This window comes from Eleutherodactylus coqui, chromosome 2, assembly GCF_035609145.1.
Source record: "Eleutherodactylus coqui strain aEleCoq1 chromosome 2, aEleCoq1.hap1, whole genome shotgun sequence".
Lineage (NCBI taxonomy): Eukaryota > Metazoa > Chordata > Amphibia > Anura > Eleutherodactylidae > Eleutherodactylus > Eleutherodactylus coqui.
Genome location: NC_089838.1, coordinates 102,604,582 through 102,621,955, shown reverse-complemented (window position 1 = coordinate 102,621,955; position 17,374 = coordinate 102,604,582). Strand labels below are relative to the sequence as shown.

The window sequence follows — 17,374 nt, the reverse complement described above, 5'->3', positions numbered from 1 at the left end:
CTATATACATGGTGCAGTGTTGGCATTATTTTTGGCACTTTTTGGTGCGCTCACATCATTTATATATTTGTAGTCTGCCGTTGACTATTGTCTCTTATTTTTTGCGATGGTCGCCTATTGGGGAAGGCAATGGCAAACCACCCTGCAAAAACAGTTTGCCAAGAAAACGTCACGCTAGGAGTCTGTCACGACTCGGTGCATTTGCCATGGTCGCCTGTATCATCGCATTTGTTCAGTGGGATCCTCCAGGCTCAGACAGCAGGCAATAGAATTATAGGTAAAAAGGGGCCGGTAAGGAATGACAAATCTAGTATCCACCGTTACTTGATTTGGAATAGAAGATGATAAAATAGACGGAGAGGTGTAGAGCCGTGACCATATAATAATTGTCTGGGCAGTGGTATGACTAACCACTAACTTACCCTTTACCCCTTGGGAAGAGGAGCAGTCTAATTTCAGAGAGTTGAAAGACTTCAGCTTCTGCGACGTGTCTGTCATGTTGCGTTCCCGAGGCATTCTATTTTAGCCAGTCACGCGTATAATTTAATTAAGATTTAAGCTGAAGTCGTCAGTAGTGAAGTTCATGATCCAAGCAACACAAAAGTCACTGGCTAACGTAAAGCGAATGTAGATAATGTGATGCCTCACCTTTATAGGGCAGCACGTACCTTGTGGTCATGAAAGACCGCAGTGGGGATATTTTTGGAATTTCCCCAAATCTTCTGAGCTCGTCCTTTAAGTCCACATTGGGCTTTGCAGTGAGAACAGACTGCTGTCAGACATGTCCCTCTGTGTTCTGCGCCATCTCCGGGCTGTGCCCAGGATTGCTGCACCTCCTCTCATTTTCTCTGTGAAGGCACATATCAAACATGGTCTTTTTTTTTGTTTTCCATCCATATCATAAAGGATTTTAAGCATCTTCCTTCATTGTAGGAAACCTGATAGCATATGACTTTACTAATATAACTGCGAATTATCCAAGCCGTGGAAGAAATCGCACGCACTGTGAAGATATAGTGAGTAATGTAGGGATTGCTGAGCTCTGTCAGGCCAGCCTAGTATTCATCAGCAGAGCTCAGGATTTGGGGCATTCGCTTATATAAAGAACTGCACCACAGTATAATTGTATACTTGTTGGGTTCTACCCTGCCCCTCCAGTGATGATCTCATGTTATTTGCCACTTGCTGTTCAGTGGGGATTTCTTTGCCTACTTTGGGAGGGGTATCCTTAAAGGAATTTTGTCATTAGAAAAAAAACAATCAATACTTACCTATTCCTCCCCAGGCAGTCTTCTTACCGCATCTCTTATTCATCGATCCTCTCTTGGCTCCTCCAGTTCCCCGGTCACCTCACCTGCAGCCTGTTCTTCCTCTTTCGGAGCTTCCATTAGCTGCAGTTCACTTCCTGCAGGGCAATGAATGCTACGAGTGACATTGCTGTTCACTGCCTAGCAGGGAATGCCGAATCATCGGCAGCCTGCTTTAGCACGCATGCGCAATGTCTCACCTACTAGCGGTGAGACATCACATGTGCGCAGTCGCACTAAAGCAGGCTGCCGAGGATTCGGCATTCCCTGCTAGGCAGTGAACGCTGTCACTCGTGACTGGGTACACTGACCTGCAGGAAGCAGAATACCAGCAATGTACGCTTCGTTACAGGAAGAAGAGGACCCGGCGGGCTGGTGGTGAGGTGACCTGGGGGACTGCAGGGGAAAATACGGCAACTAGACTGCCTGGCTAGGAATAGGTAAGTATAGATTTTTTTTTTTAATGACAGAACCCCTTTCGGAGACACCTAGGAGGTGAGTGAGGAGGCTTATAAGGCCATTCATGTTCCTCTGGGAATATATGCAAATAAGGAAGATAGAACAATACCTCTGCAGCGCCACCTTTTAGATTGGCACGCACTAGAATGGAAGTGTATGTGGGTGAGGGCCAAACTGTCAGACAGTACCACCTGAAGGGCAGTAATTCTAGTTCCATGTACTTCACTCCCTCTAAATGCCTCTTCCGGGATAACCCCTTTAACCCTTCCTGTCTCCCCATGTGTTGCACACTCTCCGCTGCCGCCTTCTGTAGCTACTAACAGAGGTTTCTCCATTGCATCTTTTTCACCACAAACTGTTGTCTAGGCAAAACACATGGAACAGACATACTGCATTGTGTCCATAACAAGCAGTTAGGCCGCTACTCTTATATACCCGCCTGCCAGCCACAATGTAATGGGCTGTTATAGCACACTGCTCTGCTTTCTGTCTGTACTTGTTTTATACTTGGAGGCTGCGTGCTGACCGCAGGCCGTATACAGGGCTGCAGCCATTAGAGGAAACGCGTATACAACGCCAAACTCAGGCTGAATCCACAGAAGTGTATGAAATTAATTTGTGCTGAGCGTGCAAAAACCGGATGCTTTGTCATCTAAGTGCACTGCTGTTTGGCGTTCATATGTGGTCCGTGTGGCAGTTTTATACATCCGTATGTCATCTGCTTTTCACATCTCCAAAAAAATAGGAGAAAAAAAAGCTACAAACCCCAATTCATTCCTTCTATGCATCTTTTAATGACAGAGCTGTCAAATATAGACAGCACACAGACCGACCGGTTGGCTTCAATCGGCAAGTCTCTTTCACCGATTGGATCAAAGTAGTGCATGCTGCTTTTTTTTCCCCATATGATCCATGTCTCCACCTGAAAGTAACTTTTGTGAATTGGCGCACTGACTAGTATTGGTATGTGTGCTGTCAGTGTAGTGACTTGTAGATTCGGACAGCACAATAACCGAAAATATGGTCATGTGAAGAAGCCCTTCCAGGACTGTTCTTAGAGCTGACTGGGTCTTCTAGATTGAGGCGCTACTATTGCACTTGCATATTACATTCTCTGTAAGCTCACAGTGCCTTTTAGAACATGAATGGCCCACCTGTTTCAGGATGTAGGACCGGCTGTGTGTGATTGTGGTTGGGTCACGATGTACAGTAGACTAATACAGAAACATCCGTCAATATACCTGCGGTGGAAGGAGCAATAGTCAACAAACAGTAGGGTGTTGGTGGAAGGAAGGTCTGTCATGGGGTATGACTTGTTCCACATGACTCGGGTGCTTTGGATACCACTTCAGGCCAAGAACAGTCTATGGATCTTTACATGGCCTGTATGCAGACAGACTAAAGGCAGACAAGCCTGGCATGAGGGGCATTACCAGCCCCAGCCGTAAACTGCAGAGCTTAATACGGCACTGACTCCTTCCGGTACACTTGTTTTATGAGTTGGCTAAATAACAAATTCACATCTAAATTGTAGTTCAGCTTGAATGCTGGAGTCGGGGATGAGAAAGTATTGATTTGCTGGCTGGAATTGATGTCTGCAGTGTAGGCATTCATGTGTTAAGACAATCAATGTACAATTTCAACCTGAAGTAGCCTGTTTTCTTAGTTTTTCGCTATGGAAGGTCACTTTTGCTGCTTGTGTAATGGCTGTACACTTTTACAAACGGGTGAATTTACAAAAGAAAATTTTATTTTATTAATCTCCTAATTACTAATCATTTGTAACATTATGGTTGGATGGATTCTGTTGGCCAAGACCAAGACTCTCACACGGTATTCTAATCTGCAGTCCGTCTGTCGATCCCTCCTGCCTAGCTCTAGCCGTTGTCACAAGTGCAGTTACTTATATATTGTATTGTGTTTCTCTATAGGCCAGTCCTCTCTCTTTCCAATGGAAGATGGCTTTTTGGATGACGGTCGAAGTGATCAAACCCTCCACAGCGGCTTGGGGTCTCCTCACTGTTTCCCACATCAGAACGGTGAAAGAGTGGAGCGCTATTCCCGCAAAGTCTTTGTGGGTGGTTTGCCTCCAGATATCGATGAAGGTGAGCAAAGCCAATAGAACCTACTAAATGCGGAATAATGATGGGTGGAGTTCTTCCTTTCCCCCCCTTTTTTTTTTACCTTTTTGGAAGTTGTAAAAGCTCCGAAACATTTTAGACGGGTACCCTTAGATCCCAAAGCCATAAAAAAAAAACCCTACATACTTACTAAATATCTGACGCCTATTTCCCCCGACTCCCCCAAATACTTGAATTCCGTTTATGTGAGAGTGCCGGCGGCTTATCTCCAGGGAGCACAAAACAATTGTGTGTTGAAAGTCAACTTGCCTATGCATAGGCAGCCCTGGTGCCTGCTGCCCTGAAAACGGAAGAAGCAGAGGGTGGTCACATGCTATTCATTGTGGACGTGACCGCCCAGCCGCTCACAGGCTTCAGCAGCCATAGAGGTATCACTGCTGTAGCCTGTGAGCGGCTGAGCAGTCACATACACAATGAGCAGCACACGACCGCCAGCCGCTTCTTCTAGGTTCCATGCAGTGAGCATCGGACCTGCAGAGGGATAGGGGAGTATTCTGTGGGCACTTGATCAGCTGCTCTGAAGCCGCCATAAACTGGTTACTCCATCCTAAAGGGCTATTCAATTTTTCTCCATTTTAAGCATGTTTAGTGGTTTTTATGTACCGGCAAACCCCTGTAAGACAGTCGGTGTGATCTCATGACTTCACAGCGGCCTTATTGCATGCTGCAAACATGCTTTCTGATATTTTAATTCATCACTATTGGGATGCAGATCTGATGATAATGTACGTTATTTGTGTGATTTCAAGTTAGGGGGTGAATCCACCCAAAATGGTATTCATAGAGGTTTATGCACCCAGTCCTATAGTGGCTCGATGTATGAGCCAAGAACTGGATTGAATCCCCTCCTAGGCACTAAACCTAAGGTTGGTAATATGGCTGCATGTACCAAGTGTTACCCAGGATTTTAGTAAGGCTTACACATTACTGCCTTTCACCTAATAGTACATTTCCTGCAGTATATTAGATTAATTTACCTTTAATATTAGCCATGTACCAATATTATTGTGCGATGATCCACTTGCAGGGTGCTTTTACACAAGAGTGCTCGGACAGTTCGCTCGTGCAGTCTGTTTATACAGGCCGATACATTGTTCGCTCCCAAATCGTTCAGTCCCTCCCATTCACTGCACCAGGGATTGAGAACGTCTGAAGGATCGGTATTTAAACCGAACGATTAGCGAACGAGCCAGCAATGATTTTCATGAACAGAATTGCTTAGCTCATCGTTCGTCTTTGGCTGCGTTTACATTGATCTAACACATTTTTTCTTTTTTTAATGACAGTCGTTCTGTGTAAAAGCGCCCGCACATACAGATGCAGCCAAATTCAGCTTGATTGAGATGGCATAGTGCCGAAAGTTATCTTAAGCCCTTAACAATTGTTTGTTCTCGTAACACAATGAAACCCATTGAAAGTAATTCAAAGAGTAAATAAACCACCCTGATAGTATGTCATGGGTGGACTGCATTCCGCATGGCTGGGGACCCTGGGTGCCTGAATCTGTATTGCGGATGAATGCAGCGGCTCGCAGGCGGTCACATGCAGTACCGTTTTTTTTGTGTGTTTGTATTTCCTGTGCCGTTGCTTAGCAGTGACGCAGGTACCCACGGCCCATACGCAATGTTAATGGGCCTATGGGCTGCAGGTCAAGCGGCCAGTAAAATAGAGCATGCTGCGATTTTTCCTTCACTTGTGGACTACGCAATTCGTATCCACGACTGTGAGCGAAAAAGCAAAAGTACAAGCCTATTGAATGGCTGTGTTTTGCTGCGGATCCTCCACGTGGACCCCAATTGGGGATTCACACAATTGCAATCAGCCCATGTGAGCCCGGTCTAAGCGTCAAGATAAAGAAATCTGTATGTGTCCATATTATTCTGATTAACAAGTTGGTCTAGCAGAGTTGAGTTTGACATTTGTTTCCCAGCAGCACTATTGTTTCTACACTAATGTACCCACTTGTGCTTCTTTCAGATGAAATTACTGCTAGTTTTCGTCGGTTTGGTCCTCTGATCGTGGATTGGCCACATAAGGCAGAAAGCAAATCTTATTTCCCACCCAAAGGTATTTTAGTCGGTGCAGTTAATTTCTTAATAGTAGTCAATTGAAATTGTCTGTTTTATGAGTCTGCCTTTGTGTGCAATAAACAGGAAAAAGCACATCTGTTACGGTAGTGGTGTGCAGTGATAGAGTGGAATATAATCCATTGGGCTCTGGATTGTGGAGCATGTGGATATAGACCAGGGAATTGGGGTCCATTCAGGCCACTGTATTCCACCGACAGCACATGGACCCATTCTAGCTAATTCAACTAATTACATGGACTGATTGGTCATATGAGGGAAATCCCTGCAAGTCCTGTTCTCATCCATTTTCACGGGTGACAATAACACATGAAATGTGCAGGGTCCCTGAATATCCGATTGCACAAGGACTGGTGACCACATGCTGTCACATGACAGTAGTACCCCAGTTTCTCGAGCACAACTTGCATAGGGCCATCTGAATACTGCTTTAAAGGGAACCTGTCATCAACTTTCAACCCCATAAGCTATGTTATGGGCTCAAAGGTGAGGGAACAAGAAGTCCCGGGAACTATGCTTCATTCTCACCGGGTGCCCTGTTCCTACTGTATGCTCCCACAGAGTTGCTACACGCACATAGCATGACTGTTTTCAGATGGCTATGTTCATGCACTCTCCCATACAGATGAGAGGGAAAATGCATGAGCAGAGCCCTCTGAAAAGAGTCAGATTTTATGCAGGGGACACAGCACGGGCATGGGGCATCTGGTGAGAATGAAGCACAACTCCCTGTTACCTCATCTTTGAGCCGCAGTTTACGAGGCTCAGAGGTTTTGACAGTTTCTCTTTAAGAGGGGTATAGTCTTGATTAGAAGTAAGGGTGTGTTGTCTTTGCAAAAGCAGTGTCACATGTATTCATGGGCTATCTTTCGTATTGCAGTTCAGCTTCATTGAATTAAATAGAGATGAGATGCAAGACTAGACACAGCCTATGGGCAGGCATGATGGTAGTCTGGAGAAAAAGTGTACACCTTTTTTTTTCTAGCTCTGGAATTTTTAAAGGTATTTTGCACATGCTTTAAGAACTCGGCTATTCATGGTTATATTATGCAGCTCTTTGCATCTAAGAAGGCCTTAGAGGTTCCCACTTAAAGCCATTTTGCTGCAGGAAGCAGACAGCTCCATGCATTGCACGGTGAACTGGGTTGGTACTGCAGGCTGAGTCCTATTAAAGTGAATGGGACTCAGCCTGCTTCCTGCAGCAAAACAGGTATACGTGGGGCAACTACTTTAAGGTGGTGCACGCTATTTCTGGAACCTCCATTACTTGGTTGTGCCTTTTACTGTATTGTAAACTTCAGAGAATCCGGAGCTGGTGACAGGTGCTGCTTAATAAGGGTGCTGTTTTATGTTCTGGTCTTAATAGTGTTGTATCTTATAACCCAGGCTATGCATTCTTGCTGTTTCAAGATGAAAGTTCTGTGCAAGCTCTGATTGATGCTTGTATTGAAGAGGATAGTAAGCTCTACCTGTGCGTGTCAAGCCCCACCATTAAAGACAAGCCTGTGAGTATTCATTATAGGAAATGTCATTTTCTCTTTGTAGTTATTCATGCAAGGTAGGTTGAAGTACAAGTATCACCTAATGGCTAAGCTTGTAAAGGAAATCTTGATTGAAGCACCTCCAGTGTTTACATAGAGACATGAAAGCGTCAGCTGGGTGGAACGTCCTGTCTTCTGCGCTGCTTGACAACTTCAAGTGCGTCTCATATGTTCTCCATTTCGGGATGAGGCTAGCCATCAAAGTGCTGCCGATACTCTGGTCTTGTCAATAGCCCATTAGTAGTGAAAACCTGCTGTGGAGCCCACAATGTGTCTGCCTGCTGGTGGGGAAGATATGTGGATCTTTTATATTTTTCTGATCTGTAATTGCTGAATTACTTGAGGATTTGGCGCTCTATAGTCCTGAGTTAGTCATGTATACGGCTAATATGGTCGTCTATCCACATAAATTGGTAGCCATGTAAACCACACCCCTTTTAATAGCCATTAGACAGTTACAAAAATAACGCTTACATCGTGTGAGATTTGTGCATTGTGAGACGCACAAATATGAACCCCATTCTTTTGAATGGAGTCATACACATGAGCGATGCTTCCCTGCATGGCACTGCATTGTGATGTGGGAAACAAATCGCAGCATTTTCTGTCTTGCTGCTTCGCCTCGCATTGCTTTCAATGGGGCCGGCGGCAGTATCGCACCACGTGCTAGGAGAAACTCCGTGAACCTGTGTTCCCTGCATCCCTGAAGTTATGGAAGGCTGTTTTCACATGAAAACGCCTCACATCTTTGGGGATTTCACATGGATGGCGGGTGCAATATGGGTGCAGAATTCACGACCCCATATCGCGCTCGACTGTGTAAAGTTAGCCTTAGGCCAGTCTCACACACAATGCTTTTTACAGCATTACCTGGCGTTGTAAACGCTGTACCGTGCCTCCATTGATTTCAATGGGACTTTGCAGAATAGTCGAATGCAGTTTTTCTAATGGTGCGATTTTTGAGTGCTGTCTGCTCTATTTTCATGCGCTGAAGCGCTTTTCAACACATCTCATCACCCATCACAATGATGGGATGCATTAAAAACGCTGTTGAACGCTGTACAATGCGCTAGAAAATGCAGCTTGAAATCGCATAAGAACGCAGTTTTACCGAAGGTGTGTTTTGAGAGTAGCCTTACAGTGATGGGAGCCTCTAAAAAGGATCTAATGTAACCAGCCTTATAGCTACATTGTAACAGGTCACTTGGGTGATGCTTGGCATTGCACTTGGTATATGTGTAGCAGATACTGATAGTTGGCTCAGTCATACTTATGTATACTAGTTTACATTCATGTGATCCTTGTTATCAGGGTGATCATCCATCAGGACTTACTGACGTTTCGCATGGCTGTATACACACGGCGTGCGGTCTGAACATACACAATGACAGATTTTTTGGTTTCGTGTTTTATTCATGATGGGATGATTTTCCCTCCAGCTATTGTGGTGCATGTGATTTATTCAGTGATTTGGGGAGGTTCATGGTCTTGTTAACCCTTTCCCATCCACTGTCTAACGTCTGAAGACATTATGATTTAAGGCAGTACAGCTCGGATGTTGGAAGACGTCCGTCGTGGTTCTCTTACTGTATATTGCCAGCCTCTCTGCTGTTGGAGCCTATCCAATGTGTCACCTCATGCAGTACTGGCTTTAGCCAGCATATAGCGCTGTTGTATAATGGCAGAAAAAGAGTAAGCCCCCTAGGAAAACCAGGGTACAAAGTGGATTGGAAAGGGTTAAAAAGGACTTTGCTATGAGTAAGGATTGGCATAAAAAATGCACCAGCGTAAGTGATTTTTTTTTGTGGGTTGCTTTAAAAATGGACATTTACAAGTATAATCAATAAAGTGAAGTTTTTAATTTTAAATAGTGATTGACATGAAGACATAGCCCAGCCTCTTTTTCTCTGCGCTTTAACCTTCCCCCCAGCCCTCAGGAGATTTCTATCACAGAAACATTTTTATTATACAAAAAAAAAACCAGTGTTTTTCTGCAAGTAGGTTGGACCGGAATATGAATTCTGCATGTCCGGAAATGCTTTTAGACCCTTTTGCTGCAGCCACGACTCCTTTCATACTGGAGCTTACTGTATTGCTTAACAGGTTCAGATCCGGCCCTGGAATCTTAGTGACAGTGACTTCGTGATGGATGGCTCCCAGCCTCTCGATCCACGGAAAACTATTTTTGTTGGAGGTGTTCCACGACCCCTGCGAGCTGGTATGTGATCAGTTTATGCTATGACTTTCATTGCTAGTCTTTCCTATATACAGATCTTTTGATAAACGTGAAGGGGATGTTCCAAGATATCAACTTATCCCCTTCTAAGAACATGGAGGATACATGTCTGATCGGTGGTGGTCCGACTGCTGGGACCACCACCGACCATACGAATGGAGGAGTCGTGTGCATGCTTGCTCTCCTCCTTGCTGTGAATAGGGAATAAGCCGATATCTGCGGATTCCCTTTAATGGGAAAGCTAATGCTTTTTATAAATGCTTGGTGGCATCAAGATGCTGTGGGCACTTGATCAGCTGCTATGAAGCCGCCATAAACTGGTTCCTCCATCCTAAATATTCAGTTGAAGGGGTATTCTATTTTAAAGTATATTTTATTATATAAGTTTTGTTTATTTCCAAAGGACAAAAAAACCTGTCCTTGTTATGTGCCGATCACACAGATAAATGGAGATGAGCGAGTATACTCGCTAAAGGCAATTGCTCCAGCGAGCATTGCCCTTAGCGAGTACCTGCCCACTCGTGATGAAAGGTTCGGGTGCCGCTATGGGAGAGCGGGGAGTAGCGGCTGTCAGCAGGTGGGAGCGGGGGGGGGGGGAGGGAGAGAGAGATCTCCCCTCCGTTTTGCCCCGCTCTCCCCCGCAGCTCCCTGCCCGCCGCCGGCACCTGAACCTTTTGCCTTGAGCGGGCAGGTACTCGCTAAGGGCAATGCTCGCTCGAGCAATTGCCTTTAGCGAGTATACTCGCTCATCTCTAGTTACAATTATTCGAGTTCTCCCTTGTTACCAGTTGCGCACTTGAGTGTTCTTCATTCCCAGGACAGATTTGTATCCCCTGGAAGTAAAGAATGAAGATTCCTATTTACTGACAGATTAGAAGTGTAACCTGCACAGTATGGCTGGGTGTCTTCGGCAGCATTGTTTCTCTTCCAATTGTAATGCCCATCCATACTCAGTACATATATGACTAAACATCAAGTCTTTCTTCTATTTTTTTCTCTTTAATAGTGGAGCTAGCAATGATTATGGACCGCCTATATGGAGGTGTATGCTATGCTGGCATAGACACAGACCCGGAGCTGAAATACCCCAAGGGAGCTGGGCGAGTTGCCTTTTCCAATCAACAGAGTTATATAGCTGCTATCAGTGCCCGCTTCGTTCAGCTGCAGCATGGAGAGATTGATAAGCGGGTATGTAGATTTTCTTACTAATGCGCATACACAAAGTTATAATGTAACTGGATGGGACATCAGCATAATCTGCCTCGTACGGTTTATGAAGCCCAATTACGTTTGCACCTCAGTACAATATTTGAATTGCCACCTCACTCAATAAGAAAAGGAAAACCGCTTAACGTTCTTGAAAGTTCTGGCGATATCCATTGGATCCGACCACACATTTCCCTGCAGAAGACAATCTGTAGCCGCTGCCGGTTGAATGTACTATGCTGCTCATTTACAGTTGGCAACCTTACTAAAGTACAGGTTTGTCTTTCTCAGCAGCTAATAAAAATTAACTAGCCCAGCCATAGGCGTAACTATAGAGGATGCAGGGGATGCGGTTGCACCCGGGCCCAGAAGTCTTAGGGGGCCCATAAGGCCTCTCTTCTCCATATAGGGAGCTTAGTAGTATGAATAAAGCATTATAGTTGGGGGCCCTGTTACAGATTTTGCATTGGGGCCCAGGATTTTCAAGTTACGCCTCTGAGCCCAGCACTGGTGTAAGCACCGCAGCGCCTTCATTTCAGCAATCAGTGGGAGTCTCGGCACCCGAACCCCTACTAATCAAAACATCTGACATGTGTTTATGACATATCAAAAGTTTTATTAAAGTGCAGTTACTCTTTAACCTATTTTGGACCTAATGATTTTTGGACATTTTCATCGCCACTTTACAAAAGCCGTAACTTTATAATTTTTCTGTTGACATGGCATATGAGGGCTTGTTTTTAGCGTGGTAAACCGTAGTTTTTATTACCGGTAGTACCATTTTTGGGTACTTGTAATGTATTGTATAACTAATTATTTTTGTAGGTCAGGGAGAAAAACACACATCAATTCTGCCATTGTTTTTTGTTTTGTTTTTTTAGAACGTTAATTATACAGCATAAATGACATGACACTTTTTTTTTGCAGGTTAGTGCGGTTAAGATAATTCCAAAATTATATATAATTTTATTTTCAGGGTTTTCCACTTTATTGCCTTATAAACACCCCATCCCCCCCCTTTTTTTCTTTGCTGAGTTCAAATTACAATACCTTCTTTTTTTTTCTATTCACTGAGATCTGCGATCTTTTTTTTCATCACTCTCAGGCTGGATTCAGACGAACGTATATCGGCTGGGTTGTCACGCCCAGCCGATATACGGCATCCCTCTCTGCAGGGAGTGGAGGCTGGAAAAACGGTGTCCTCATCTGCAGGAGGGGGGGGGGGAGAGAATGGAACAGCCAGGAGCAGTGCTCAAAGCTCCTGCCCCCTCTCTGCCTCCTCTCCACCACTCTGGAGAGGGGGTGGAGGGGAGGCAGAGAGGGGGCGGGAGCTCAGTTCCTGCTCCTGGCTCTTCCATCCTCCCCCCTTCCCCTGCAGATGAGGACACCGTATATCGGCTCGGCGTGAAAACCGAGCCGATATACGGTTGTCTGAATCCACCCTTAAAGTGGAGTGATCGGGGATGAAATGACCTAAAAAAAAAGCATTTTGGTTTGTTTTTTTTAACCTTTTATTTTTTTTTTAAGTGTTTGCTATTCAGGATAAAAAGTGTGTTCAATTGATTGTACAGGTCGCTGTGGCTACTACAGTAACAAATATGTTTTGTTTTTTTTTACAAAGGGGAGGTAAGGGAAGTGTGCTAAAAAAATTTTTTTCAACCCATATTTTTTTTTACATTTTTTATGCCCCTGTAGGGAACCTGTAAAGTTATGATTGCTATAATACAACCCATCGGGCCTCCACTATTATATAGTCGAAAGCTAATGACGTCAGAGGGCTCTCGCCAATCCCCGCAGGGGGAGTCCAGCTGTCATTCATATCCAGTTCACGCTGCGGATGGTGCGGGCTCAGCTCCTGCGCCCGTGCCATCCATAACACCATAAGCTTACATGCTGGGAGGAAAAAAAATGTACACATTTTTACAGAAGTTTAGTTACTCTTTAAATCCTAGTGGAAGCAGCCATCGATTACTGATTCTTCATTCTTCATTTTCATGTAAGCAAAAGCAGAAAACCTATTTAATAGAGAAGTGCTCTGAAGTCTGAACATCTAAATGTCATTTCACATATTCGTAGCATTCTCTGTGCTCATCCCTCACCTTTATGCCAGCTTCACTTGCATTCTCCCTCTTGATATTCACAGCAGATTGCTTGGGGGTTCTTATCCTACTGTAGAAGAGGGTTTTTTGCAGTTCCATATTTCTGTTGTGTTATAAGGAGAAATATCCAGCTTCACAGACTAAGAACTAATGCTTTTTTGTATTATATGAAGATCCAGTTCAGCTGTAACTCCCCAATACAAACCAGTTTTGGGCACGATGCACATTGCCAACTATTAAAAATACGGAATATCCAACCATGTGTCCACAACTCAAACCTGTGACACGAATGTTTATTTATGAGCTACTTGCATCACATGGACATGCTGTGTATAATCCCAGATAGTAAAAAGGGATCACATGACTGAGGCGGTCATAAGCTAAAAAACCATGCACGTGACCAAATAACGTATCAGCCCATCTATAGGTACGTGTTCATATGCAGCGCCACTAGAATGAAATAACATGGCTATTAAAGAAATGCAAAATACGGGAAATAATACAAATGAACAAAAGAAAACAATAAATATATGAAAGAAAAATAACAATGTTGTTATAATGGCACAAATGTAAATACAGAGTGCCCAACAAAGATCACATGACCCTCTGAAAGCATACCTGTAAAAAACAATCCCCAAGGAAAAATAGAACAATTGTCAGACTAGTCAAATCTACTTTATCCTACTGTATACCGTACAACAAAGCCTTTTTTCTTTATAAATTGCCTGCTAGTCTGAGGGCCACATTGCCAGATTTAACCTATTTTAAGGGCCACAATAGACCGTAAAGGAGTATTACCAGCTGGGATGTGTATGGCATGTTGAAAGTACAGATAGTCCCGTACTTACGAACAGGTTCCATTTGTGCGTCTGTCCGTACTGGGACCACCGCTTTTGCACAACACACGTTCTAATGAAACTGCGTGGGCGCTGTGAGGGAGAACTAGTGTTTACAACGTACGCTACGCTTGCTCACTGCTGTCGTCACCCAGCAAACATGCAAACCATGCTTACACGCTAACTTTTAACTTGAGGACAACTTTGTATGTACCGAAGTTCGTAACTAGAGTTGAGCGAACGTACTCTGCCGAGCTTGATGCTCATTCGAGTATTGGCGTACTCGATGGTGCTCGTTACTCGAACGAGCATTACGCCGTGTTCGACCCTGCCCCAGTTTTTGTCTCCTCCCCGCTGTGACGTTCCTGTTTTCGCCCCTCCCCGCCGCGACACAGCGTGCGTCAATGGCAAATTTTTTGCCAGGGAGTGAGAGAGAGAGAGAACACACGAACCAAGGAGAAAAAAAAAAAAGCTCGGCACCCGGCGTCCCACATACAAAAATGCTCGAGTCTCCCATTGTAGCCAATAGGGTTCGTTACTCGGGTAGAGCTCTCGAATTTTCCGAAAAGCTCGACATGAACAACGCGGACCCGAGCATTTGGGTGCTCGCTCATCTCTATTCGTAACTCAAACAATCGCAAATTAGGGATTATCTATATAGGCCATAAGTGTCTTTTAGGTGCCAGGTCCACTTTCAAAGAGAATGGGGGTCAGGAAATTCAAGGTCCCCTTTTCCCGCTTCTCACTCCAGAAAGGAAGGGACTGCGCATGTGGCTCTCCATTGTAGTTTGAGTTGCAGTGTTTCACTGCTACTATGAAGATCCATTTCATCTACTACTTTCTGGATTGCGGTATACTTTCTGCCACTATATATCCAACGCCAGTTAGTACTTGCCCATCCATGGTCTTACTCCTCTTTTCCCCAATATGCAGCATATGAAAAGCCATCGGGCGCAGATAAGCATGTCCTGTGAACAGATGGTTGGGGGTCACATGGAATGGCATTATGGGCATCAGGTTGTGCACATCCAGTCTACTGTATACAAATAATTGCCAAGTTTAGTATGGTTGCATGTCTTCTGATTGTATCTATTCTGCACTCAGGTGGAGGTGAAGCCATATGTCTTGGACGACCAGCTGTGTGATGAGTGTCAAGGAGCTCGCTGCAGTGGCAAGTTCGCTCCATTCTTCTGTGCTAACGTTACCTGTCTGCAGTATTACTGTGAATATTGCTGGGCTGCTATCCACTCGCGTGCTGGCCGGGAGTTCCACAAGCCGCTGGTCAAGGAAGGAGGAGATCGCCCAAGGCATATTTCATTCCGTTGGAATTGAACCACCCATTGCTTAACTTCCTTCTAAGGATCCAAATAAGTGCACTCTTCTGTTCTCTTAACCCTCCTCCCATCCTTAGGAAAGCATGTCCTCTTGTCGTAGTCTGTATTTTAACAATAGTATAACGAAAGAATGACCTACACCATAGGTATTTGTAAAGTCTTGTGTCATTGAGAACTGTATTGGAAAGCCTTTCTTTTGTTCATAACAATATCACTCTGATGCATGCATGTTTCATGCTGTCCTCATTGAAAACCAAGGGAGCAGGGAGACTGCAACTAATATTATTATTATTCTAATTTTTTTATTATTCAGAGAGAAGAGTTTGAGAGCTTGCAACTAGATAATTATTAAGAAAAGAAAAACCAGAGTATTTTTTTTTATTAAATTATTGTTAAATAAAACAAAAATTAACAGAAGAATGCTGTTAATGTAACCATGCAACCGCGGTAACACTATTGGTCTGTTTGACACAGTTTATTTTTACTAGGGGGGGGGGGGGGGGATTTTTTAATTTCCTATTTATTGGGGATTATTTTTATTATTTTTTATTTTATTTTTATTTTTTTTTTAAGTTTGCTTTTTACCTTTTAGTGGACGTTAGGAATTGCCTATTGTGAAAATAAATAACCCACATATTAAAAAAATTAAATAAAAAAAGTGAAAGCAGCAAAATGTATGCGAACAATTTCGGACAGGATAAAACAATGGCAGATGCCTCCAATATTTATCTTTTTTTTTTTAATATATATATTAACTCATTGTCACTTTTTTTTCTGTTCTGGCATCCACATAACTGGCTGAATCTCCTTAGAGCTCTGAAGTATTTTTAAGCGTGGGCTTATTTAAGCTTTTTTAAAGAATGTAAATGTTGAGTGAAGTTACTACTGAGGGGAGTGCACTTATTTATTTATTTTTTCAGTGAAAAAAAAATCTAAAAAAAAAAAAAAAAATCAGAGTAACACAGTATCAGTTAAACCCTTCCCCCCCCCCCCCCAAAAAAAAAAATTCCTACCAAAGCTGAAAGAAGTAAAATTTTACAGAAGGCAGTTTTTTTTTTCTGCTCAGAAAGAACAAATGTATAGATTTTTATTTTTTGATGCTTAATATATATCTATAGTCCTAACTTTCTTAAACCTATTATCAGGTGCCAGCTTCTGTTCTCCATTTTGACACCGAACACTTGAAAGATACCTCAAGGATGGAATTGGATGTTTTTTTTAATGCCTCCAGTCTTTAGAATTCTGGACATTAACAGAGGAGCCCATTCTTGCTTATGTAACCCCTTTGCTGTCGGAGAGTATAGTGGCAGCACACATCAGTTTCCCCCATAAGTCATACTATTTACCCTTTGAACATCAAAGGGTTAATGAAGGGCTTCCCTCAGCATAATGTCACTTTATACGCCTGCTGCTTCTGCTTGGCTGTGGGTAGTGCAGTGAAATGTTACCTAGTGAGCCTAGAAAACAACCTTGTACTGTATGGCTGCCTGTCCATATTTGCTGTGCAGGTGATGACTGTATCTCATTGTATTAGTTGTCACTTTACGTCCCCCCTCACTTTCTTGCTGTAGTGTGTACAACGCCAAGGTATAACTATCTCTCTCAATGAAACTCGACATCGTGAGCTAGCTTGTTCAGAGTTTGGCTAAGGAACTTTCAGTACCTAGTTTTAAAGCCTTTTTGGCATTGTAGACTTTAAGCTGCTTATACCACTGAATAATCTTGATGCCTTAACTCTTTACAGGCCAAGTCATTTAGCCAGCACTCATCTTTGCCAGCCTCCAGCTCTGAGGCAATAACAACCTTGATGATGGTTTCAGAAGAATTACATTGGTAGTACTCATAGGTGTGAGGTTGGATATTTTTGTTGTTTTTTTTTTCAGTCAGTAGCAAGCGCTGCCCTGTATATTCAAGCAGATGTATCCATTATATCCAATGTGCAATATTAAGCTTGGAAATTTTGCTGCTACCCATCACACAAATGTGCGTTACGGTGTGACCTCAACACCCTGAAGAATGTCTTGAGAAACATTTATGCATGTATGTAAATTCCAGGAACCGCACCCTTCCAGTTCATACAGTAGAAGCAGTGAATTTGTATGCTGAGGTGGTATATATCGGAGTGTAT

The 17,374-nt window shown here is 43.5% G+C and overlaps 1 protein-coding gene across 2 annotated transcripts in view; it reads left to right on the top strand.

Annotated features, from left to right (window-relative positions):
* The window catches only part of CPEB4 (cytoplasmic polyadenylation element binding protein 4), a 76,448-nt gene extending 60,695 nt beyond the window's left edge, over window positions 1-15,753 (top strand). For both annotated transcript variants that reach the window (XM_066591274.1, XM_066591273.1), the window contains 6 exons: window positions 3,698-3,871; window positions 5,885-5,974; window positions 7,381-7,499; window positions 9,639-9,753; window positions 10,778-10,959; window positions 15,017-15,753. In XM_066591274.1, coding sequence (XP_066447371.1) covers window positions 3,698-3,871; window positions 5,885-5,974; window positions 7,381-7,499; window positions 9,639-9,753; window positions 10,778-10,959; window positions 15,017-15,244 — 908 coding nt within the window. In that variant the 3' untranslated portion in view covers window positions 15,245-15,753. The remainder of the gene's footprint in view (window positions 1-3,697; window positions 3,872-5,884; window positions 5,975-7,380; window positions 7,500-9,638; window positions 9,754-10,777; window positions 10,960-15,016) is intronic.
* The last annotated feature ends 1,621 nt before the right edge of the window (window positions 15,754-17,374 follow it).